The sequence below is a fragment of the Pleurodeles waltl genome, chromosome 4_1, assembly GCF_031143425.1.
Source record: "Pleurodeles waltl isolate 20211129_DDA chromosome 4_1, aPleWal1.hap1.20221129, whole genome shotgun sequence".
NCBI classification, from domain to species: domain Eukaryota; kingdom Metazoa; phylum Chordata; class Amphibia; order Caudata; family Salamandridae; genus Pleurodeles; species Pleurodeles waltl.
The window spans coordinates 775503656-775530165 of record NC_090442.1 but is presented as its reverse complement, the minus strand read 5'-3'; the positions used below and the strand labels follow the sequence as shown (position 1 = coordinate 775530165).

Below are 26510 nucleotides of genomic sequence, written 5' to 3'. Positions count from 1 at the left end.
CTATGCCTACAGCATTATGACTCACAAATCATCATGGCGGACATTCAACTACTGTAAACCATTGGCGGTACATACCGCCACGCTCAAAATACACACACATTAACAAAACAACACCACACTGGACAATTCAAACTACACACACCTGACACACATACACATACCACACCCACACAACTATATAACACACATCAAATTATCCACAACCCTTTACCACTACAACAAATTTACAACAGAGAGAAAGACACACCAGGAGCACCAACAGAACCAGAGCCACAGAACACCACCACCCATACACCATCCACACACAGCACACACCCCAACACATCACCCCACACACCCTCACTCACACCACTCACACTACACCCATGGCACCACAAAGACACCCCAGGTTCTCTGAGGAGGAGCTAAGAGTCATGGTGGGGGAAATCAACGGGGTAAAGCCACAGCTATTCGGAGCACAGGTGCAGCAGACATTCATTGCAAGGAAGATGGAGCTATGGCGGAAGATTGTGGACAGGGTCAACACCGTGGGACAGCATCCAAGAACAAGGTATGACATCAGAAAGAGGTGGAAAGACATACATGGGAAGGTGCTTTCCGTGGTTGCAAGACACCAGATAGCTGTACAGAGGACTGGCAGTGGCTCCCCACCTCCTCCCCCACAACTAACAACATGGGAGAAGCAAGTCCTGGCAATCATGCATCCTGAGGGCCTGGCAGGAGTAGCAGGAGGACTTGACTCTGGTAAGTCAAACCATCACAACCCACCCATCCCAGTACCCAGCACTGCATGCAACAATGCATTGACACCACTCACAGCCCTGCATGGACAACCATCACCACAGCATGCACACTAGTGACAACCACTTAGCCAACCAAATAACAACTCACACAAGCCAAAGCTGCCTTGGTAATAACAACCATAGAGGGAAACACACCCATGCACAAGATGTCACACGCAGAAACAATAACACTGTCTTTACATCCCCACAGGACACCCACACAATGTCACCGGAGAGGAGGTGCCAGGAACAACCAGTCCCCCCCACAAAAGAGGCCTACAGTGATGACAGCAGCTCTGCACGCCTGGATCTGGATGACCATCCTGGCCCATAGGGACCTCTGGACAGTCGGTTACCCAGCCACAGTCCCGCACCACCACTGAGCCTCCCCACTCAGGAAACACCACCACAGCACCCACCCAGTGGCCCCATACCACTGTCCCCGGGACACATCAATCAGCAGTGTGTCCACCACTACAGGGATCCCAGGCAAACCCTCAAACACAGGACGATCAGGGACTCGGGTCAGTGGGCACAACGTTCAGGGGACAGAGGTACAGGACAACAGGGAAGCTGGGAGGACTGCTGTGCGACAGGGGGAGGACAGGCCCAGGGAACAGACTCTCCACGAGGCACTCACCAACATCCTGGGAGCATACCACCAGTCACAGGATACCATGGGCCAGATGCTGGCCAAGTTGCAGGAGACCCAGCGGCTGAAGGAAGGACAGTACCTGTGGATCAGGGAGGACCTGTGGGACATCCACACCACCCTGGTCACCATTGCAGGGGTGCTGACAGACATGGCCAACACCATGAGGGAGGCAGTGGCACACAAACGGGCCCCTGACACTAGCCACACCGATGAACAGCCCTTCACCTCTGCTGACGCTAATGGACAGGAGGTCCCGCCACAGGAACAACAGGCCACCAGCACCCCTCGCCCTGCAGAAGGAGAACCACCCCACACACGGTCCCTGTGATCCAGGCAGTAGCCAGAAAACATTGCTAAGACCCCCACCAGGAAATAAGACTCTCTTGATTGTCACCCTTGTGCCCACTCTGTCACCCTGTCGACCTTGAACTGCCATTGCTCCCCTTCCTATGCCCCTTGGACATTGCACCTGTGCTGCAAATACACTGGACTCTAACCTGGACTTTCCTCCATCATCACCCCAGCCCACTGCACTTCCCCTTTTTCATCAGAGCACTGCAATAAACACAGTTTTAAAAAATACAAGTATGGAGTATATCAAATGATTTTAGTATGTATTCCTTTCACAATCTGTAGACATTGTAAATAGACTGTACACTGATGTATACATAGTTATGACCTGTAATGTGCTGCAGTTAATACACCAGGAGCCACAGGAGGGCACAAATATCTGCAAATAGACATGTTAAAGGGTACTATAAGTGGCCATAGTAGTGGGAACATCATCCAGCCAGAGAAAATTCACTTCACAAAACAGCAATGAAAGGTGAGGTTACAGTGTCTTACCTGTGTGTCACTGGAAGTACTGTTGTATTATAGTTGTTCTGTTATCCACATCCTCTTCCTCTGCCTCCTCTTTGTCACTGTCCACAGGCTCCACCGCTGGCCCACAACCATCTCCAGCCTCATCCTCCTGCAGAAAAGGCACCTGGCGTCTCAAGGCTAGGTTGTGCAACATGCAACATGCAACGATGATCTGGCAGACCTTCTTGGGTGAGGAGCACAGGGATCCATCTGTCAGATGGAGGCACCTGAACCTGGCCTTCAGGAGGCCAAAGGTGCGCTCAATGATCCTCCTTGTTCGCTCATGTGCATCATTGTAACATTCATCTGCCCTTGTCCTGGCATTCCTCACTGGGGTCAGTAGCCATGAGAGGTTTAGGTAACCAGAGTCACCTGCAAATATCGAGGGATATCTGTTAGCCAGGCACTCACCCTTAGGGCCAACCCCACATCCATATACCAACATACACTGGGTGGGGACCATGGGCTCACCTATTAGCACAGCTGTGCCTCTGGAGTTGAGCCATCACATATGGGAGGCTGCTATTCCTCTGGATATAGGCATCATGCACAGACCCAGGATACTTTACATTCACATGGGAGATGTACTGGTCCGCCAGGCACACTATCTGCACATTCATAGAGTGAAAGCTCTTTTGATTTCTGTACACCTGTTTATTTCTCTGAGGAGGGGACAAAGGCAATATGTGTACCATCTATAGCACCAATGATGTTAGGGGATATGTCCCATTGCATAGAGGTCAGCCTTCACTGTGGCTAATTTCTCCACCTGGGGGAAAACGATGTAGCTGCGCATGTGTTTCATCAGGGCAGACAACACTCTGGTCAGCAAGTTTGAGAACATAGCCTGTGACATCCCTGCTGCCATTGCCACTGTCACCTGGAAGGACCCGCTTTCCAAGAAATTGAGCACTGGTATGACTTGCAGGGGGGGAATCCCAGTAGGGTGACGGATAGCTGAGATCAGGTCTGGCTCCAATTGGGCACACAACTCTTGGATTGTGACCAATGTTCCCTCTAATTTTTTTCCACTGTGTGCGGCAGTGTGCGGTCTCTGTGCGCTGCAGCCAATGATACGTGCGCCAAGAAATTGACCATTCACGCGCGCAGCGTATAACTAGCCAAGATCTTTGGCATTAGCCTCTCCATACCACTAAAGCAAAAAAGGGATATCATTGCTCCATGCAATAGGGCATCAAGGCAGTTTTGTGACCTGGTTGCACACCCCAAGGACATGACCTGTTAGGGGAGCACGTATATTGCTCTAAAAGGCTTATTTAGGCTTAGAAAGTGATAACGCATATAAACTACCACAAAGTATAGGAATGGTGGAACATTTGATAACAGCACATTTTCTACTGTTCTGAAGCATTTCCTAGCTCATTAACCATTAATTTCCAAGACAAATATCACTTGCTTGCTTGTATGCTAAAGTACGCCAAATGATGTTTAAAACACTCCCCGCGGCATTTAAACGCTGTTTTCATTGACTTCAATCCAGATTCAAATATGAGCATTATCTGCATTAGGGGAGCACGTATATCGCTCTAAAAGGCTTATTTAGGTTTAGAAAGTGATAATGCATATAAACTACCACAAAGTGTAGGAATGGTGGAACATTTGATAACAGCACATTTTCTACTGTTCTGAAGCATTTCCTAGGTCATTAACCATTCATTTCCAAGACAAATATCACTTGCTCGCTTGTATGCTAAAGTACGCCAAATGATGTTTAAAACACTCCCCGCAGCATTTAAACGCTGTTTTCATTGACTTCAATCCAGATTCAAATATGAGCATTATCTGCCTTAGGGGAGCATGTATATTGCTCTAAAAGGCTTATTTAGGCTTAGAAAGTGATAACGCATATAAACTACCACAAAGTATAGGAATGGTGGAACATTTGATAACAGCACAACGTGCGCGCTTGCCAAAGGGGCCTGCGCGATGGGGGAAGGAAAGGTGCGCGCGCGCCCTACAGGGAACATTGATTGTGACCCTATCAAGTCTGTAGGTAAGGATAATGTGAATGTTCTCCATTGTTGCCAGGTCCACGAGGGGTCTGTACACGGAGGTATGTCTCCATCTTCTAATTATCCTCAGTGGTTGAACTCTAGGGTGAAAAACGGTGAGCAGATGGTCATTTTCAAACATATCCTCTGAGTAAAATGCCTTGCATGTTGTGACAGAAACAGTATGTTATCATGTAGTACCGTATATGTGCCTATGTCTGCTGTGATGCAGTTAGGTGTCATGGCCTGTTCCCTCCTGCAATGGCGGCCGCCTGACCTGTGTGGAGGGACAAGTGGATATGAGGTAATTCCCCTGATGATGTGCGCAGTTGCGGGAGGTGGTCGAGGACCGCCGTGCAACACCTCATTGGTTATCATTGGGCCCTATGGGTTCCAGTAGCCAATGGTGATGTACGCCAGCGGTGACGGTACGCACCGCCGTGGACGTGACTGCCATTTTCTATCTGTTCACTCACTTGCTAACTGACCTTCAACAGGAGAGGGCCTACACTGCAAGTGCTGCTGTGACCTGTTTCTGGAAGCGACCACAGCTCGAGTGTCTGGGGAAAGGGCCCCTGCCTTCACTTCGGAGGAGTAGGAGAGACTGTTGGATGGGGTCCTACCCCAGTAGTTTACTTTATGGTCCTCCAGACCAACAGGTGAGTACACTGTGAGCACGATGCATGGGGCATGAATGCATGGAGTGCTGTGTGTGTAAGCCTTGTGTAAGAGGGGTGGCTGAGAGGTCCTGGGCAGAGTGCTGCTTGTATGGTGGTCAATGTATGTGTGTAAGGGGATGGGAGGGATATGGTGGGCCATGAGTGTAACAGGCCGGACGGTATGGCTGATACCATTTCTTATGTATCATTGTCTGCAGGTCAGCGTTCATCAGAAAAAGGGTATTTGGCGTGCCATCACCAAGGATGTGCGGACCCTGGGGATCTTTGACAGGCGGAGCACCCACTGTCGCACACGGTGGGAGGACCTGCGCTGCTGGGCAAGGAAGACAGCAGAGGCCCAGCTGGGGATGGCCTCCCAATGAGGAAGGGGTGCCCTTCGAACCTTGACCCCCCCGATGTTCCGCATCCTGGCGATGGCCTATCCGGAGTTGGATGGGTGCTTGAAGGCATCACAAAAGCCACAAGGGGGTAAGTACAGTTTCAGATTCTGAATATTGCACACAGTGAGGTGTTATCTGGGAGGGGGATGTGGGCCTGTGGGTGCCCCTAGGCCAGGATGAACATGGCAAGGTAGGATCCATTTTGGGCAGGCTCTGATGCACTCCAGCCCCAAATATGCTACTGGACATCTACTACTGGGCAGGGTCCTGTGGGTTTCAGGTGTGCTGCTATTGGCGTTAGGCATTGTACTCCATGGCCTGGTGGCTAGCAATGTAACTGGTAGTGCATGGCCTAGTGCATAGGGCTGTTCCCTGTGTGTTGTGTACGCCAATGGTGGTGTTGTTGCTGGCAATGACCAAGTGTATCCTTTGTTTATCCCCCCCTTTTTGTTTTGTCATCCTGTCCTTATGTGCATTAGCATCATCTGGCGGAGGAGCAGAGGCACCGGCGACGGAGGAAGCTGCATCCCACATGGCCCAGGAGACTGATTCCACTGACGGTGAGGGCACCAGTGGGACGGAGGGTGAGGGGAGCACCACAGTGGAGACTGGAGGGGACAGTTCTGACAGCGACACCTCCTCAGATGGAAGCTCCCTTGTGGTGGTGGACACTTCCGAGGCCACCCCAACTACAGGTACAGCTGCCACCCCGTACCAGCACTGCCCTCCCAGCAGCCCCTCAGCGTGTTTCCCATGTCCGCTCACCCCGGAAGGTGGGCATCTGCTTTGCCCCAGGCACCTCAGGCCCTGCCCCAGTCAGCCTTGCTGCCCCCAGGGAGGAGTCTATTGACCTCCTGCGATCCCTCACTGTTGGGCAGTCAACCATAGTGAATGCCATCCAGGGTCTGGCAGGGCATTTGCAACAAACAAATGCATTCCTGGAGGGTATTCACTCTGGCGTGGTGGCCCAACAGAGATCATTCCAGGCTCTGGCCAACTTCCTGATGGCAGCCATTGTCCCTGTCTCTAGCCTCCCCCCTCCAACTTCCTCTACCCAGTCCCATTCCCCTTAACACCAGCCTATCCCAAGCCCACCATCAGACCAGCATGCACACAAATCAACACACAGAAGTGGCTCAGGCAAACACAAGCACCACACTTCATCCCACAGGCACTCACACAAGCACCATCCAGATGCAGACACACCAACATCCACTGCCTCCACTGTTTCCCCCTCCTCCTCATCTTCCACTTCACTCCCAGTAGCATCTCCACTCACATCTGCATGCACTACATCCTCATCCACTACCCCCATCACCAGCACGCATATCACTACACGCCCCTCACTAGAAGTCACCACCCCCACTTCCATGCACACGTCCCCTGTGTCCTCTCCCACTGTGTCTGAGCCCCTCCTCCGAAGGTACACAAACACAAGCACTCAGACACCCAACAGCCATCCACCTCACGACAGCATCCACCCCATGCACCTGCACCCAAACACAGCAGACACCACCTACCACCACTCCCTCTTCCTTCAATCCCAAACCTTCACCCTCTTCCAGCCCCAGTGACCCTAAAAAGCTTTTCCACTCCACCCTTGACCTATTTCCTACCCCTCCCCCTTCCCAGTCCTTCACTTCGGGTCAGGGTGGTCAGGACCCAGGCTAGCACCTCAGCCACCCAGTCCATGCCCACTGTCGTTTCTGCAGCCACTGCAGTTGTGAGAGGCTCAGAGAAGACACCCGTCCACACAGCCAGTGTGCCAGCACCAGCGACCAAGGGCAAAAAGGGAGCACCAGCTGCCAAGGACAGAAAGAGCAGAAAGGGAGCACAAACTGGCAAAGGCAAGGAGGCACCACCAGCTGCCAAAAGCAAGGAGGCACCACCAGCTGGCAAAGGCAAGGAGGCACACTAGCTGGCAAAGGCAAGGAGGCACAGCAGCTGGCAAATGCAAGAAGGGGCCACCAGCTGCCAAGGGCAGGAAGGGACCACCAGCTGCCAAGGGCAATGAGAAAGGCACAGATGCCACAGGCAGGATGGATCTGGAGCCTGGTGCTAGAGCAGCATCTGTGCTAACACCACCAGCCATGGCACTTCAGCCGTCCGAGGCTGCAGGGGAAGGGCTGGAGACTCCCCCCCCCCCCCCCCCCCCAACACAGGCAGCACTGCCTCCAGCACCGCCACCAGCACTACTGCCAGCAGCTGCAGCCCCAGTGGGCAGCCGTCCAAGGTTGCAGGGGAAGGGCTGGAGCCTCCCCCCACCACAGGCAGCACCTCCTCCAGCACCTCCACCTGCACCGCCACCAGTACCGGCACCTGCACCGCCACCATCACCACTGCCAGCAGCAGCAGCCCCAGTGGGCAGCCGTCCGAGGCTGCAGGGGAAGGGCTGGAGCCTCCCCCCACCCTCTGCCTCCACCGCCACCAACACCGCCACTGCCATCACTGAGCAGCCGTCACCGCCGGCGGGCAGTGTGTAGTCGTGCCTCCATGGGCTGTAGTGCGTCCGGGACCCTGCAAAAACTGTAGGTGTGACACCAAGGTGAGAGACTGTGACCTTCCACTCCCCAGTATCTGCATCACAGGGCACAAAGCCCCCTCCAGAACCAGTGGAAGAAGGCATCCACTCACCACCTCCTTGGCAGGATGAAGCACACTGGGCACAAAGCCCCCTCCAGAACCAGTGGAAGAAGGCATCCATTCACCCCCTCCTTGGCACGATGAAGCACACTGGGCACAAAGCCCCCTCCAGAACCAGTGAAGGAAGGCATCCACCCACCCCCTCCTTGCCAGGATGAAGCACACTGGGCACAAAGCCGCCTCTAGAACCAGTGGAAAAAGGCATCCACTCACCCCCTTCTTGCAAGGATGAAGCACACTGGGCACAAAGCCCCCTCCAGAACCAGTGGGGAAGCCATCCACTTGAGAGACTGTAGCCTTACACTCCTTAGGACCAAGCAGTGGGCAGAACACCCACCAGAGAGATTGTGGCTTTGCACTCCCCAGGACCAATCAGTGGGCAGACCACCCACCAGAGAGATTGTAGCTTTATACTCCCCAAGACCAAGCAGTGGGCAGACCACCCACTAGAAAGACTGTGGCTTTGTACTCCCCAGGACCAAGCAGTGGGCATGCCACCCACTAGAGAGACTGTGGCTTTGCACTCACCAGGACCAAGTAGTGGGCAGACCGCCCACTAGAGAGACTGTGGCCTTGCACTCCCCAGGACCAAGCAGTGGGCAGACCACCCACTAGAGAGATTTTGGCTTTGTACTCCCCAGGACCAAGCAGTGGGCAGACCACCCACTAGAGAGACTGTGGCTTTGCGCTCACCAGAACCAAGCAGTGGGCAGACCACCCACTAGAGAGACTGTGGCTTTGCACTCCCCAGGACAGAGTGATGGGCATGTGGCCCCCTCCAGGAACAGTGGCGTTGTACCATCTTCCTGCTGAGGTGCCGCCCTTCCCCTTGCCCCTGATGTGCCTGTGTATTTTCGACGTGATGCCCCAGCAGTGTTCTCTCCGTATTGAGGCAGGAGTCAAGTGGGGTCTTGGCCTATTTGATATGGCCCTGTGGGGCACAGACATTTGTATATATTGTAGATACTGTTTTTTGCTTTGAGGACGTATTTCTAGAACTTTAATTTATTACACTGACTTTACTCACTTCCTTTTCTCCTTGCGTTATTCCTGAGGGGTGCAGGGTGGATATGTAATGTTGTTGCATCTGTTTCTGTGTATGTTGTTGGGGGTGGGGGTGTTGTGTGTTGCGTGTGTGTGTGTCACTCTTTTTCCTCCCCCCTCCCTTGTGTGCTAGGTGCGGTACTCACTGTGGTCGCCGGCGTTGGTATTCCTGGTGTAGGAGGAGGTAAATCAGCATGGGGAACACCTGTAGTTCGGGCTCCATGGCGTCATGGTTCTTCCTTGAGTTTCCAGAGGTGAGTCGTATCCCTTCTGTGTACTGTTTCCGCTGTGCTTTTGATGGCGCTGGTACCGCCCCGGAAAAGCTTGCGGATTGGCTTGTTATAATAGGGTGGGCGGTACAGTGTCTTCTGCCTGTCTGTTGGCGGTTACCGCCGCGGTGCTTGTTTCTACTGCCGTGGCGGTCGGTGTGTTAAAGTGGCTGTCTGTGTTGGCGGTTTCTGCCGTGGTCATAATTCCATTTTTTTACCGCCAGTCCTATTGGCGGTATTACCGCCGCTTTATCACTGACCGCCAGGGTTGTAATGAGGGCAGTGATTAATTTGTAAATTAAAACGTGCTGGTGCTGAAAGCCCTCCTCTGAAACACGCGGCTGCTGCATTTAAATGTGCAAGCACAGAATACTGAGGCAGCGTAATCCTGAAGCCATCTTGGGCCTCTTCAATCTATTTAAAGCCACTCACCGCCCCTTCAGTGCACTCTAGCAGCTTTCTGCTTTTTTCCTTTGTGACGCTTTTTTTGTTTTTCTCTTTCTCCGTCTTTCCCATGTGTCTTTTGCTCTCAGAAAATGCTTTAGGCAGAAGAATAAGCGCCGGCCCTGAAAAATAAGAGCCGGCGCTCAGCACCGGAAACAACAAGCACAAATTAAGCACTGAATGAGGGCCTATGTTAGGTTTAACATTACGTTTCAAGCAAAGATTGTGGTTTGCATTATGTTTATTGTTAGGTATTTGGTTTGAGTTAGGGTTGTTGTCAATTTTGTTATTTAATTATCTTATGCCATTTGTCATAATGGCTTATTTATAACTGACAGATAATTGACAGTGTAATGTAAAAGGCGTTATTCATTGTTATGGGTTCCTCAAACTCACCTCATCATAAATGTTGCCTATCTTTTGCAGAACCCCCATGAAGATTGACTATACCCAGAAAGTTAAGTCTAACACAGTGTAGTTTATTGCTATGGAAGAAGAAGAATCAAGCTCACCTTTCAACCAAAGAGTTATAGAGGTTTACTGTGAAGGGAAAACCTAACAGGGAGTTTGAGTTACATTGAAGATGGGATCAAAAATATACATTTTATTTTACTTTTCATCAGCAAAAGACTGGATGAATCTGCACTGGAGATGAAGCTGCCAGCACTGTATGGAAATGACATCCCCCATTTTAATTTTTTTTGTGTACGGTGCTGAGAACTAGAGAAATAGGGCCATATGTACAAAAGCTTTTTCCCCATAGACACAGAATGGGTAAAATACTTTGGTACATCTGGCCCATAGTCCAGATCTGATCAAAGTAGCACCTAGAGGCAAACAGACAAAAACATAGGAGGGAGTTCTAAAATTGAAATTCAACAAATCGACTAGTGCTATCCGTGACGAGAAGACATTGAGGTAATAATGAAACTGCATGTGAGAAGTGTGGCATGACTATAGTAGGTGGTAGAATTGTTGACCAAAGTGAAATGGGACTATTTGAAAATGAGAAAGTTTAATTAACATTGAGGCAAGGAGGAAAAGGAGTACCTGTCCTGAGTGATTAAGAAAGTGTCACAGCTCATAGCCAGTTCGCATCACTTTCAATCATTAGATAAATCATGTTGATCTCACATGCCTTTTATATATAGCAATATAAGTAATCATTAGAGGCTCATGGACAGTTAGATAAAATGTCTCCAATGTCTGGGAAATGCCCATAAAAATAAAGCATGGTAAACATTGCTTTCATGAAATCAAGCTACACAAGTGATATATATAAACTGGATAAACAACATAAAACTAAGGGCCTAATTATGAGTCTTGCGGTCACCAGACCGCCAGACTCGCGGTGGAGGTTTGGACCACTGCAGCTTTGACAGTCCGACTGTCAAATTAAAAATTTGGCAGTCGAACCTCCAAAGGACCGCCATCTCTGCCAGGATCAGTATTCCCGACGGGATGATGGCAGTCGTGGTTTTGATCAGCGCTGCCATGCTGATTCCAACCTTGTTCTCCGCCAGCCTTTTCATGGCGGTCTGACTGCCATGAAAAGGCTGTCAGAGAACAAGTGTAGGGGGCCACGGGGGGATTGAGGGGGCTCGACTGCCCATGCCTGTATCCATACAGGTTAAGTCATGAAGAAAAAAAATATGATTGAGAGCACTATTATTTTGAGAAAGGCAATGTGTCCTGCCACTGATGGAAGCACTGCCCAGAAGGCTGTGGATACCCTGAGCACACAAACCACCCTCCTAACCTCCCCATCAAGCAAGTCTGTTGGGTCATGAAATATCTGAAGTCCAGGGTGCTGCAGATAGCAGGGCTCCCAAAGTAGCAGTGTCAGGCCCTCAGGTGGGACACGACTCACTAGTGTTAGGAAGAGTCTTCACTTCTGCCAGTCGACTCGTAATCCCAAAAACGATTCAAAGTTCTCTAGTAACTGTCAGGCCGGGTAAGGTCCTCTGTCATGTCACAGAGAAACACGAGGAGGTCATCTGCGTATAGCGTGATGTGGTGTTGTAGTCCTCTTGCTGCTATACTTCGAAAGTGCCTCCCAGATCTGGCCCAACTGGCCAGTGGTTCCATCGCCAAAGCAAAGAGCAGGTGTGATGAGAGACACCCTTGTCTAGACCCTAAGCCTACATTTTAGCTCCCTGAAATTATGCAACCGGTGATGATCTGGGCTGAGGGTTTTGCATATATGAGACGGGTACAAGCAATAAAACCATGGCTCAAATGTAAGCGTTCCCTCACACCACAGAGAAAGTCCCACTCTAGGCTGTCAAGGGCTTTCTCTATGGGGGTCATTCTGACTCTGGCGGTCGGTGATAAAGCGGCGGCCAACCCGCCAACAGGCAGGCGGTCCAAAAAATGCAATTCTGACCCTGGCGGGAACCGCCAACACAGCCCGCCACTTTAACACTCTGACCGCCACGGCGGGACCGACAAACAGCGCGGCGGTCACCGCCAACAGGCAGGCGGCAGACAATGTACCGCCCACCCTATCACAACTCACCAATCCGCCACCTTTTCCGGGGAGGGAGCCCCGTCGATAAAAACACGGCAGAAACCGACTCCGAACGGGAAAACGCTCACCTCTACACACTCCACGAGGAATCTGGACAGCATGGAACCAGAATTAAACATCCTACCAGCTCTTGTCTACCTGCTCATCTACCACGAGTACGAACGCCGGCGCAGACGACAACGGTGAGTACTGCACCTACGACACAGGGGAGGGGGTAGGAGGAAAGGTTACAGGCACACACATACGCGATACACCCACCCCCCCACCCCAAATACCTACACACCAATGCAGAGCAACAAGTCACAGTGACACCCCCCAATCCCCCCGGAAGAATGCAAAGACATAATTAAAAAGAAGTTCCAAATTTATGTATAAAATAGGTTCATTGAAGTCATGGTAAATATGCCATATGAAATATACAAAAGAAATAATGAACATAGTGCAAAGTATAAACATATGCAATAAGTCCTGCACAGTCCGTAAAATATCCATAGTCCGTGGGCCAATGTGTACAAACACATGGGCAAAGCCCACACAGGAGACCGGATACCATTGGAGAGAACACTGCAGGGGCATCAGATGATAAAACAACAGGCACCTCAGGGGGAAGGGAAAGGGGGGCACCTCAGCCACATGAGTCCACGACGCCAGATCCACGAGGGGCCTCCATGCCCACTGTAGCATCCTGGGGAGTGCAAAGCCACAGTCCATCAGATGGATAACTGACTCCACTGGTATTGGAGGAGGCATGGTGCCCCGAGTGCTCCCTGAAGCCCTGCTCGACACTGAACCGGCACTGTCAATGGACCAGCGGTGCTTGAGACGGCGGTGCCCAGCGGAGCGGTGCTTGAGACGGCGGTGCCCAGCGGAGCGGTGCTTGAGACGGCGGTGCCCAGCGGAGCGGTGCTTGACAGGAAGGGCCCAGCAAAGCGGTGCCTGACAGGAAGGGCCCAGCAGAGCGGTGCCTGACAGGAAGGGCCCAGCGGAGCGGTGCTTGAGATGAAGGGCCCAGCGGAGCGGTGCTTGACAGGAAGGGCCCAGCGGAGCGGTGCTTGAGATGAAGGGCCCAGCGGAGCGGTGCTTGACAGGAAGGGCCCAGCGGAGCGGTGCTTGAGATGAAGGGCCCAGCGGAGCGGTGCTTGACAGGAAGGGCCCAGCGGAGCGGTGCTTGACAAGAAGGGCCCAGCGGAGCGGTGCTTGAGATGAAGGGCCCAGCGGAGCGGTGCTTGACAGGAAGGGCCCAGCGGAGCGGTGCCTGACAGGAAGGGCCCAGCGGAGCGGTGCTTGAGATGAAGGGCCCAGCGGAGCGGTGCTTGACAGGAAGGGCCCAGCGGAGCGGTGCCTGACAGGTAGGGCCCAGCGGAGCGGTGCTTGAGATGAAGGGCCTAGCGGAGCGGTGCTTGACAGGAAGGGCCCAGCGGAGCGGTGCCTGACAGGAAGGGCCCAGCGGAGCGGTGCTTGAGATGAAGGGCCCAGCGGAGCGGTGCCTGACAGGAAGGGCCCAGCGGAGCGGTGCTTGAGATGAAGGGCCCAGCAGAGCGGTGCTTGACAGGAAGGGCCCAGCGGAGCGGTGCTTGAGATGAAGGGCCCAGCGGAGTGGTGCTTGAGATGAAGGGCCCAGCGGAGCGGTGCTCTTCACGGCGGGGCCCTGTTCAGCGGTGCTCTTCATGGCGGGGCCCTGTTCAGCGGTGCCCTTCACGGCGGGGCCCTGTTCAGCGGTGCCCTTCACGGCGGGGCCCTGTTCAGCGGTGCCCTTCACGGCGGGGCCCTGTTCAGCGGTGCTCTTCACGGCGGGGCCCTGTTCAGCGGTGCTCTTCACGGCAGGGCCCTGTTCAGCGGTGCCTGTCTTGGCGGGGCCCTGTTCAGCGGTGCCTGTCTTGGCGGGGCCCTGTTCAGCGGTGCTTGTCCTGTCTTTCAAGGAACCCAGACCTGGCCAAGACTCCCCGCTTAGTCGCCCTCCGACCTTGCGGTAGCGGGGCCCTCCTGTGATGGATTCTTGGGCCCGTGGGTGTCGTCCTTCACACCCGGTATGGGGCTGGTGGGGCCCTCCTGGTGCGCTCGCATGCTGCATGTCTTCTCTGCCCTGCTGCCCTTGCCCTCCTTCGCTGCAGCTCTCTGGCCCTTGCCTCCCTTAGATGATGTGGCAGGTGACGGGGCAAGGCCACTCTCCTTGGTGGCAGCCATCTCAGGCTTTTCGCGCCGGCCCTTAATTTTTCTTGTCCTCTTCCCAGGGGGTGGGCTGGCTGTCCCCTTGCTGCTGGCCGATGTTCCTTCCCTAGGAGCTGGTGGACTCCAATAGCCCTGCACTATGGTGATACTAGATGCAGGGCTGGTGGTGGCTGAGGTGCTCTTTGGACTCTTACCAGATGGAGGGGGTGGGTCAGGTGATGCAAAGAGGTTAATTTTGGAGAGGAAAAGTTTTTTAGGAGCAATGGGAGGGGTAGGTGCCGTGGGAATGGGAGTGGAGGAAGAGGATGTGGTTGTAGGAGAGTCAAGTGTGCTGTCTTTGGGTGCAGGTGCTTGGGCTGGAGGCTGTCGTGAGGTGGATGGCTGTTGGGTGGGTGGCTGCCTGCGTTTTTGTGGTTTGGAAGAGGGGGTGACAGACACAGTGGGAGAGGACACAGGGGACGTGTAAATGGCAGTGGGGGTGGTGACTGCACGTGTGCTGACTGTAATGGAGGGTGTGCTGGTGATGGAAGTACTGGGTGATGGTGGTGTGCAAGCAGGTGTGAGTGTAGACGTCACAGGGAGGGAGGAGGGAGACGAGGAGGAGGGGGACACTGAGGTGGTAGTGACTGTTGGCATGTCTGCATCTGGATGTTGTTTGTGTGAATGCTTGTGGGATCTGTGGTGCTTATGTCTGGATGAGCTGCCCTTGGGTGTTGAGGTGTGTGCAGGCTGGTCTGATGGTGTGGATGGCATAGGCAGAAGAACAGGGGAGTGGGACTGGGTGGAGGGAGTTAGAAGAGGGAGGCTAGAGACAGGGACAATGGCTGCCGTCAGTGCTGGGGCCAGAGCGTTGAACGATCGCTGATGGGCAGCCTGACCCGAATGAATGCCCTCCAGGTATGCATTGCTCCGATGCACCTCCCTTTCTACACCCTGGATGGCATTCAAAAGGGTAGACTGCCCAACAATGATGGTCCTCAGGAGGTCAATGACCTCCTCACTGAGGGCAGCAGGGGTAACTGGGGCAGGGCCTGAGGTGCCTGGGGCGAAGGAGATGCCTGCCTTCCTGGGCGAGCGGGCACGGAGCGAAGGCCGAGGGGCTGCTGGGAGGGCGGGGCTGGTGCGCTGGGTGGCTCCCTTCAGAGGACGTGTCGGTGTCGCTGACGTCTCCACGGGTCCCCGTTGTGGAGCTCCCCTCGCCCTCCATCTCACTGGTGAACTCGGAGTCGGTTGCATGGCCCTCCGGGGCCATGTGAGATGCAGCTCCCTCGTGCGCCGATGCCACTTCTCCTCCGCCTGATGATGCTAATGCACACATGCACAGGAAGAAAAAGAAAATGGGTGGGGGGGAGAAATGAAGACAGGTTGAGTGCATGCATTGGCAACACCGTTGGCGGAGAGGACAGACACAGAAGCCCCCTGCACTACGCTGCGCAATCGGGGTACACTACTCAGTTATTGTGAGTAGGCCTACAGGTCTATGGACGACAAATGCACACATGGGTGATGCAGGACCATGGATAGCTGTACTTGGCACCCTACAGAGGTGGGGGGCGGGGGCACAGGGCCATGCCTAACGGAGGGGACTAGCCTACAGAAAGCGCCCTGGCCTTGAGTTACCCACAGCCCTCCTCCCCAACCCAGACACCTCAACTGCGCGCAAAGATAGCAGAATGTGCTGATACTCACCCCCTTGTGTCTGCTGTGATGTCCTCACGCGCCCATCCAAATCGGGGTAGGCCACCGCCAGGATCCGGGACATCAGGGGGTCAATTGGCGGCTGGCACCCCTCCTACGTTGGGAGGCCATCCCCAGCAGAGACTCGGCGGTCTTTTTGGTCCCGCGGAGGATGTCCTCCCACCTCTTTCGGCAGTGGGTGCCCCGTCTGTTGTGGACCCCCAGGGCCCGGACGTCCTTGGCGATGGCATGCCAAATGTCGATCTTCTGATGGGCGCTGACCTATTTGACATGTACAGGGAGGGAAAGGAAATATCATCACTTTTCTGCATGGTCGATGTGAGTGGCCCCCCCTCCCCAACCTTGCCATGTGGCACATGTTCCCATCTGTCGGGCGTTGCACTCCTCATTCGCTCCCCTCCCCACCATCTTACATACACCCCACTCAACACAGGCATAGCCCATTCAGCGTGCACCCTGTGTACCAACCTGTTGGTCTGGAGGACCGTAGAGTAGCGCATACTGGGGGAGGACCCCATCAACAAGTTTCTCCAATTCCTCAGATGTGAAGGCAGGGGCCCTTTCCCCAGTCGCAGCAGCCATAGTATCTCCCAGACCGAGGTCACAGCAGCACTTGCAGTATAGGTCCTCTCCTGTGGATGATCAGGTCTCGAGTGATTAATCAGATAGAAAATGGCGGCCACGCCCACGGCGATGCGTACCGCGACCGCCGGCGCACATCGTCATTGGCTCATGCAACCCATAGGTTGCAATGTTAACCAATGCGGCTTCGCACCGCGGTCTTCGACCGCCTACCGCCACGGTGTGCCACGCCAGCGCATTGACCTCACATCCCACTGTCACACTTCACAGGTCAGGCAGCTGCCATTTCCAGGGCCCACATGGCATAATTTCAACTGCGTCACACAGGCCTAGGCCGTGCATTGCCATTCATACAAGCCTTTCAATGCATTGCGATTCTTTTACTGTGCAAGCTGTGTGAACGAACCTGTGGTTTGCTTGACTTTCTGCTCCATGTTGTCCTTCCTAGGCACCGTCCGCTGGGACTTGCGAGGAGAAGGATAAATCCTCCCGTGTACCGACCGCTGGTGGACCTGTCGACAATGGAAGAACGACATGTTATACTTAGATACAGACTTGACAGAGCCACTATACATGAACTGTGTGCCCAGCTGGAGCCAGACCTGATGTCCCCCATCCGCCAACCCACAGGGATTCCCCCTCTGGTGCAGGTTCTGTCAGTACTCCATTTTTTGGCAAGTGGGTCTTTTCAGACAACAGTGGCCATGTCATCAGGGATGTCTCAGCCTATGTTTTCTAAGGTTTTGTCCAGAGTGTTGTCTGCCCTGATGAAATACATGCGGAGCTACATTGTTTTCCCTGAGGATGATGATTTGGCTACAGTGAAGGGTGATTTCTATGCCCTTGGACACATCCCCAACATCATTGGTGCCATTGATGGGACCCATGTGGCTTTGGTACCCCCCAGTGGAAGTGAGCAGGTGTACAGAAACAGAAAAAGTTATCATTCGATGAATGTCCAGGTGGTCTGTTTGGCCGACCAGTACATCTCCCATGTAAATGCCAAGTTCCCTGGGTCAGTGCATGACGCGTATGTTATGAGAAATAGCAGCATCCCTTATGTGATGGAACAGCTACAGAGACACCGTGTGTGGTTATTGGGTGACTCTGGTTACCCCAACCTCTCCTGGCTATTGACCCCAGTGAGGAATCCCCGGACCAGGGCAGAGGAACGGTACAATGAGGGCCATGGGCGAACTAGGAGGATCATAGAAAGGTCCTTCGGCCTCCTGAAAGCCAGGTTTCGGTGCCTACATATGACTGGTGGATCCCTAATGTACTCACCAAAGAAGGTGTGCCATATCATCGTGGCCTGCTGTATGCTTCACAACCTGGCTTTGCGACGCCAGGTGCCTTTCCTGCAGGAGGATGGTCCAGATGGTGGTGTTGTAGCAGCTGTGGAGCCTGTGGAGAGTGAAGAGGAGGAAGACGACGGGGACGACACGGACAACAGGGATACAGTCATACGACAATACTTTCAGTAGCACACAGGTAAGAAACAGCCACCCCAATTTACATTTACCTAAGGCCTCCTGCGTCTCTACTGTCTGTGTTGCCCCCCAGTTCCTTTTAAGTTAATTGTGACTTTCCCTTCCCTTTTCAGAGCTGTATGACCGACTGCGTGACTACTGCTTTGTTTGCCCATGGACTAAAGCTTATTGACATTGGTATGTTGTCATCACATTGTTACTGAACATAATTGCACCGTTATGTGTAATACATTTGTGAAAGATACAAGCAGACTCCTGTTATTTTAAGTGCAATGAGTGATTTATTTCAAGTGCTACATATAGGTAAATGATTGGGAAGCGGGGATGGGTGGGGGTGGAGTAATGTCCATGGCAGAGTCCAGTTCTCAGTCGCACAGGTGCATTGTCCATATGCCTGTGGAAGGATGGAGCAGGGGCAATTCAAGGTTGGACAGGGTGACTATGTGGGACTGTGGGATGACATCAGGGGGTATCATATGCTGGCGGGGGTCTTGCAATCCTACTCTGTCTTCTTGTGAGATCTCAGGTTCCGCTTGCGGGGTGGTTCTTCTTCAGCAGGAGGTGGGGTTCTGGTGGACTGTCGTTGTGTGGGGGCCTCCTGTCCACTAGCGCCGGCGGATGTTGTAGCCTGTTCCTGGCTCGTGACAGGGGCCCTTTGTGGTGCCACATGGTCCCGCAATGTGGTGACTATCTGGTTAAGGGCCAGGACGATGGTCCCCATTGCGGAACCAATGTTCCTCAGTTCGTCTCTGAACCCCATGTACCGTTCCTCCTGCTGTGCCTGGATCTCCTGGAACCTGGCCAGTACCGTCGCCATCGTCTCCTGGGAGTGGTGGTATGCTCCCATGATGGTGGTGAGGGCCTCTTGGAGAGTGGGTTCCCTGGGCCTGTCCCCCCTCCTGTCGCACAGCAGCCCTCCCAGTTCCCCTGTGTTCCTGGGCCTCTGTCCCCTGGACGGTGTGCCCACTACCACTGCCCCTAGGTCCCTGTGGTTGTTGGGGTGGTGGGTCAACCTGGGTGCCCTGTAGTGGCGGACACACCGATGATTGATGTGTCCTGGAGACAGAGGCATGGGCCCGCTGGGTGGGAGCTGTGCTGGTGTTCCCAGAGGGGGTTGGGTCTGGTGTAGCCTGTGGCTGTCTGTGGGGAACAGACTGTCCAGAGGTCCCCGATGGGCCGGGCTGGTCGTCTGGCTCCAGGGAGACAGAGCTGCTGTCATCGCTGGGGGCCTCATCTGGGGGTGGGATGGACATCTCTGGACCCTCCGTGGAGGTGTGGTGGCGTTCGGGTCCTGCAGGGGTATTAAGGTATGGTTATAGCTTCTGTGTGTGGCATTTCGTGTGATGGGTGGGTGTCCGTGTACCCAAGTGCAGGCATTCCCTTGTGGTGGCTTTTGTGAGGGTGGCTTGTGGGGGTGATGTGTGTGTGCAGTGGGCATGCTTTAGTGATGGGTGTCCATGCTTTGTGGTCGCATGCAGGGCTTGGTGTTTGGATGGGTGGGTTGTGATGGTGAGCCATTTGCAAGGAGTTGGTGTGATGGGGGTGAGGGTGGGGGTGGGGGTATGTGCTGGCATGCAGGTGGGGTGGGAAGTAGTAGTTAAGATTTGACTTACCAGAGTCCATTTCTCCAGATACTCCTGCGAGGCCCTCCGGATGCAGGATGTGCAAGACTTCCTCCTCCCATGCTGTAAATTCTGGGGGAGTAGGTGGGGGTCCGCCGCCAGTCTTCTGCACCGCAATGTTGTGCCTTGATACCATGGAACGCACCTTCCCCCGTAGGTCGTTCCATCGCTTCCTGATGTCATCCCGATTGCGTGGATGCTGTCCCACCACGTTGACCCTGTCCACTATCCTTTGCCAGAGCTCCATCTTCCTAGCTATTGTGGTGTGCTGCACCTGTGCCCCGAATAGCTCGGGCTCTACACGGACTATTTCCTCCACCATGACCCTGAGTTCTGCGTCAGAGAACCTGGGGTGTCTTTGGGGTGCCATGGGGTGGTGTGGATGAGGTGAGGGGTGGTGTATGTGTTGTGGAGTGTAATGTGTGTGGTGGTGTATGGTGTTTTGTGCGTGGTAATTGTGTGGGTGATGTTGTGATTTGCCTCGGTGTGATGGTCTACTCTAAGCAGTGCTGTCCCTCTCGGTCCTTGATTCGCAATTGTTGTCGTAGGGGTTTGTGGGTGTGTGTTTTATTTTGTATTGGGTGTGTGGGAGTGGTGTGTATATGTATCTCAGTTGTGTGTGTTTCAAATTGACCAATGTGGGGATGTTTTGTAAAGGTGTGTGTATTTCGACCGCGGCGGTGTGTACCGCCAATAGAATTCCGCGGTTGAAAGACCGCTGCGTGGATTCGTGGGTCGTAATGGCATGGGCGTATTTCTGTTGGCGTGACGGTGGAGGTTTGGTCATCGCCATTTTTTCGCTGACCTTTGGTGTGGCGGACTTTTGTGGATGTCGGGTTTTTGGAGGTTTTCAAGTTGCGGGTCAGAATGACCGTGGCGGTTTGCCGCGGCGGTGTTATGGCGGGCATTTGACCGGCGGTAAGCGCCTTTTACCGCCGAGGTCAGAATGACCCCCTATGTCTACAACAAAGATTGCTGCCTCTTCATGACCATAAGTGTCTGTGCCTAGTAGGGACAGAAGCCTCCTGATATTGATTCCTGTATAACAGCTTAGAATAAACCCGGCCTGATCTTGATGGATTAGTGTCATCAAGTGGGGGAGGAGTTTGGTTGCTAGGATCCTGCTGAGAATTTATAATCAATGTTGAGCATTGACAGTGCCCTGTACGCTGTGCAGTCATGTGCAGACTTACCAGGTTGCAGTAATGCCACTCAATGCCTTGCAAGTGGAGAGCAGGAGGTGACCCACCTCCTTAGCAGCCTTATATAGAGCTTCCAATTTTGGGATGAGTATGTCTGCTTAAGTGATGTAGAACTCAACAGGGAGCCCATGTGTCCCATTCTTTTTCTAGCCGCCATACCCTTTATACCTTCCTTTATCTTTTGTGGTGTTTAGTCTCCTCCCATCTCCTCCGCCTCCTTAAGAGTAAAGGCCGGAAGAGTCAAAGGGGTCAGGGAATCCTCAATGGCATCATCTGCGTGCCAGAGGGTACTCAGATTCTAGTATAGTGCCTCTGGAAATGTTGACTGATTCCTGCCTGTCTATACAGCCAGGTTCCTTATTCTGCCTCTAGTTCTACTATGACTGAGCCGTCAGTCAGGATTAGCCAGTCAAGCTAAAAGCATGCCAGTCTGGTCAATTTCAGCATGTGCCCTTATCATATACTCCTTATAATCATAGCAACTGAGCTTCTCCTCCTGTCTGCCAGTCGCACTTTGGTATGAAGCAGTGTCCTCTGTAGTTCTGGGTGGTTTGGCCTGAGTTTCTCTACCTCCCTCAACTCTGCCTTGGAGATCCAGACTTCAGTCACCAGCGTATGCCGAACCCCCACCGTTTCTGCTATGCACCTAACTCTGACTACTGTTTTAAATCGTGTACCATTCCGTCTATAGGGATGACACAGAGCCCACGTTGTCCTAAAAACATGGCTGAATACAGTTCCTTATAGTGTCCCAGAAAACTGGATCCTCCAATGATCCCGGCTTCAACAACCAAGTAGGTAAGCAAGGCGTCAGATGTTTCCAACTCAAATTGAGACTAATCGGGTTGTGATACGAGATAGTCCTAGCAAGGTAGTCTACTTTGTGTATCAGCCCATGGATATCTGGGGCACAAAGGAACTTATCTAATCTTAAACAGAGTTTGTGAAGACCAGAATAGAAGGAGTAGTCTTGAGTCAAGGCATGTGTGTGATGCCATGTGCCAATTAGCCCCCACATGTTTTGCCAGGTCACAAATAAGCATGATGTTCTAACAACAGGGGAGACCCCAAGTGGAGGGCGAGAGAGGTCGGAAAGGGGTCATCCATGCAGTTGACGTTTCCTCCCTTAATAACTGAGTACACTAGATGGGGAGCTAAGATTCTAGATTGGTCTTCCAGAAATGCCCCTTGATCTGCATTTGTCCCATAAATATTAATCAGCGCTATGTCACAGCCAGCTAGTGGGCCCTTCACTACCACAAATGTGCCTGATGGATCAATCAGGACTCCTGTGTGTTGGAAGGGAACTCCTGGACGTACCTTAATTAATACTCCCCTGGCATAGGTGGACTACGTAGTGCAATAGGTTTGTCCCCGCCATCGTCTCTGTAGGGTTGTACCCTCTTTAGCTGTGAAGTGGGTTTCCAGCAAAAGTGCTATGTGCAACTCACCCCATCTGATCAGGTATGAGAACACTTTATATCGCTTGGACATGGCCCTAATATTCCACAATATGATTTAGTATTTTACGGGGTCACCATATAGCGTACCTGGGAACATATTCTATACTCTACCAGCTAGGCCCGGCAGTGTCTTCTAATCTTCTCACACAAGTTTAGGATGACAACAATAATGTCAGTGAGGTGTGACTCAGAAACCCTACACAATCAAACAAGCAACATTCAACTCAAATTGCCCACCCCAGGACAAGTAGGCAATGACCCCCTACCCAAACTCTCACTCAAAACCCAAACATACGCTGGTGAGCCCACGGATGCTAACTATAGGAGGGGTGCAGTTGTGTAGATGCCTCATGCCCGGGCCCCCAACACTCAGAAGTGTATAGAGTACAGAGATCCGGGATCAAAGTGTGTTCACAATGGTCTCCAAAACATCCCTGGGAAAGTTCCCCTTGAGTAAAGAACAGAACAATACCAACCAAGCAGCTGCTCTAGATGAGATCATCAGCAGTTTCTGAAGTCACTACAGGGAATTCTATATCTGAGGTCTCAGATAAAGAGGATCCATGATCCAATTTAGAGTCAAGGGTGCCATCCCCACCTGACATGGGCGGGGGACTCATGCTGCTGTTGCTCATTGTTGCCACCGCATCCATCACTCGTTGTCGTTCTTGCTGGACCTCTGCTCTGGAGGGGACCACCCTACTCCTATCTCCAATCCCCTGCCTTGAGTTTCTTACGCTTCCCCTAGGGTAATCCCTGGGCCAAAGATGGCTGCGGGCTAGTCGAGCCAATTCCAGGCCTCCTGTGGGGTCTGGAAAAACTGTACGCCAATAGGATGCTAATAATATGATACTCATAGCCTGGTGGGGAACATCATGGTGTATGTAATTCCCGATTGACTGAGGCGTCTCTTTGCCCCAAAGAACACAGGTTGTTGCTTTTGGATCTCCCTGGTAAATTCTGGAAAGATCAAAAGTTTGCTCTTGTCCACTTTGAGGCCCCCTTCAACCTGGCTTTGGTGAGGATATGGTCCAGGTTTTTATAGTGCAATAGTCTGCCCACCACTGGCCACCAAAACGCCCCAGGGTGGAGGGCTGCACCGGGACTCGATGCGCTCATTTCATTATGTGGATAGATTCCCTCTGGCGCCACCTCCTCCTGTAACCAACGTTCTAGGTAGTTCAGCATGTGGCCCCCTTTCACATGTTCAGGTAGCCCAACAACTCGAATGTTATTATGAGGCCACCTGTTTTCAGCGCCTTCTGGTCTGGTCTCCAATGTCCTAACTCTGGTGTCCCTAACAGCTAATTTCTCCATCATGGTCGATAATGTCGGTGGGATCTCTGCAGGGTCTGATTCTGCCATTGTGGCTTGTTCTACCAACTGCCTGTGATCATCTTTCAAGAGCCCCATATCAGTCACTAAAGAATCAATTTTTGTTTTGAGGATCACTTTAGATGCTGTGATGGCTTGGAGGATATCATGGAGAGTAAAACCACCAGTACCCCCTGTTTTAGAAGCGGTTACCCCTTCATCCTGGAAGCACTCCCTAGATACATCAGGCATTGGGCCCCCAATGACCACATCCCATTTATGGGCAGTCTTCCCTATCACACCTATGCAATTGCGCAAAGTAAAGTTAGGCAAGCACCTCACCCCCGAATTGTGTTGAAATACTGTTCCAAAAGGTTAAGGGAGGAAGAAGGGTGGACCTTGTGCAGCGGGAATGCACCAGTAGGGTGCTGTGTGGCTTAGGGCACCATGTTGCACTGGTCATTACTAGTACAGTCTCCTGAAAGAACCCAAGCAGTAGGTTGGTCCTCAACAAAGCAGCCCCCAGCACTACAGTTCAGTCCAGCAAGGTCTGATGTGACTACAGCTGGTTGTATTGGCATCTCCTGTGTGGGGCAAAATTAGGTAAGGTTTGGGCCACTCAATGAGTCTGAGAGACTAGACATAGTTGAACCCTATCCCAGCACTCTCAGGGGAGCCCGGAGCCTAGCCGTTTCCAGATGATGGGCTGCTCAATGCAGAAGAGGCAGTAGATCTAGCACTCCTCTTTGTCACGTATGCCCCGCAATACCTTCAGATAGCATAGAACATCTCCCTAAGTCAAAAATGGACCTGTAAACTCAGTTCTGATATCAGGCGCCACAGACATGCTAAGCAGTCTGTGCTATACCAGGAACCACAGTGACCACCAGTCTACAGGCGCTCAGGTGTCCCAAATCCAGGAGGGCTCGCCTTAAGGGGGAAGGCACCACACAGGGCTCATCTCAGGGACGAATGATTCACTAATGAATTAGCAAGCTGTCCCAGAGCTATTGTGCTTGAGGTTCTGTATGACGTGGGCTTACCACCTTGCCCCCTATCTCTCTGCTCGTCCGCAGAGCAATGTGGCAACCCTCTAAAGACCTGGGCTCAGCTCCATAGCAGCTGGGCTCCAGCAGGAACTACTGTTGCATGGGGAGGAAGGCGGTCCACCAGTGGTTCATCCTGACACTCCCCTTCTAAGCCCTGGTCACACCAGGGGAAGGCAGCTCACCTGCAGCTCCTGCAGGCACCTTCTGCCCTTCGATTTCCACTCAAATGGGCAAAGGTTCTTCTTGCCGCACTCTGGGCGCTAGAAGAAGCGGATCTGCCTCTCCAGCCACCATTAAGTTTTTGTGGCAGACTCCATCACAACACCTCACTCCCCAGTTCAGCAGAGCAGCCGCTTAATATCCTGAGCTAGGCGCTTGATATGTGTGGCTAGTCGAGGTAGGTTTGCGGCTTTAAGAGCAAATTGCCACAAGGCCTTCTATGGCCATCATCTTGAAAGCGGGACCACGCAACCAAACTTCCCTGGAATTGCGGCCACTGCCAGGCTCATTATGTGTCATCCAGTGCAGCCAAGTGCGTCCAGGAGTCAGGGCGATGTATATGGCATGCCAGGGACCCTCGCAGCCAGGATGATGATGATATTTCAGGATGGTGCTGGATGGGATTTGCTGGGCCCAAGCTCCAGATCTCCAGAGCTTGCATCTCATTCCATCGGCGCCGCATGCACCTGTGATCTAAGTCTAAAGTAATGTTGTCAATACTGCATATTATTCGAAAATAGAATGAGATTTTAATAACATTTGAGCAACCAGATTAAGTTCAACATATAACTCTGATGGGAACTGTGACTTACTGAAATTCACTACTTGTATTTACGCCATTGATTGATGTTAATTTTATAGCATGACCTTAACTCCATGAACAACAAGTACTTGTTCCCCTGTGAAAGTTGGCCCACACATCTAATGCCTTCATCAACCCAGTGACTGAAAGGCTTGCTTGAGATGGTCATACAAAAGAAGATGACCTCAAATTAGTTTCTTCTACGAAACTGCTTGTAAGCCTTGTGTTTTGGGGTTTGAAAGCCACACTTAGACTAGCAACTAGAGCTAATGTAGTTCTACGTTTAAATTGTTTAAAGATATACCTAAATTTCCCTAGAAAGCCAAAGTGTTCTAGTTTAGAGATAAATCAACATTTGATAAATTAATATGGGTGTCCTTTAAAGTTAAAGTTTAAAGCATCGTAAAGTCGCCTCCCGATCCTGTAGTACTAACAGAAATCTGGGAGGCTTAATCCACCATTTTCGATGGAGAGACATGGTTTCTCCTAAGCCATCTACAGTTCTGTCCACTGCCAAATGAAGGAAGACATGCAAACCTGTAGATCTGAAAAGATAGAGGAATTGAACAAGTCTGTGCTGAAAACAAATTTAAACAGCTTGGTAGCATAGACATTTTCACAAGGTTAACCTGAGCTAGTAGTGATGAGGTATATTCTGTCACTTCCTTAAAAAATGCCTAGTCCTGATCAGCAGACATCTTCACTTGAAAATGCTGAAAAATTAATTTAAAAAGTATATTGATAGGAGGATTATTTGAAAGTAACACTTTTCTTATGTCAGAGTAAGGTTTATATCCTGAATATGCTTCTAAGTGT

General features: G+C 52.3%; 1 protein-coding gene across 1 annotated transcript in view; it reads right to left on the bottom strand.

Moving 5' to 3' along the window:
- LOC138287195 (uncharacterized) overlaps positions 1-24095 on the bottom strand; it is an 81707-nt gene extending 57612 nt beyond the window's left edge. Inside the window, exon 1 of the mRNA XM_069227556.1 lies at positions 23699-24095. Within this exon, the coding sequence (XP_069083657.1) occupies positions 23699-24095 (397 nt within the window). The remainder of the gene's footprint in view (positions 1-23698) is intronic.
- Between the last annotated feature and the right edge of the window lie 2415 nt (positions 24096-26510).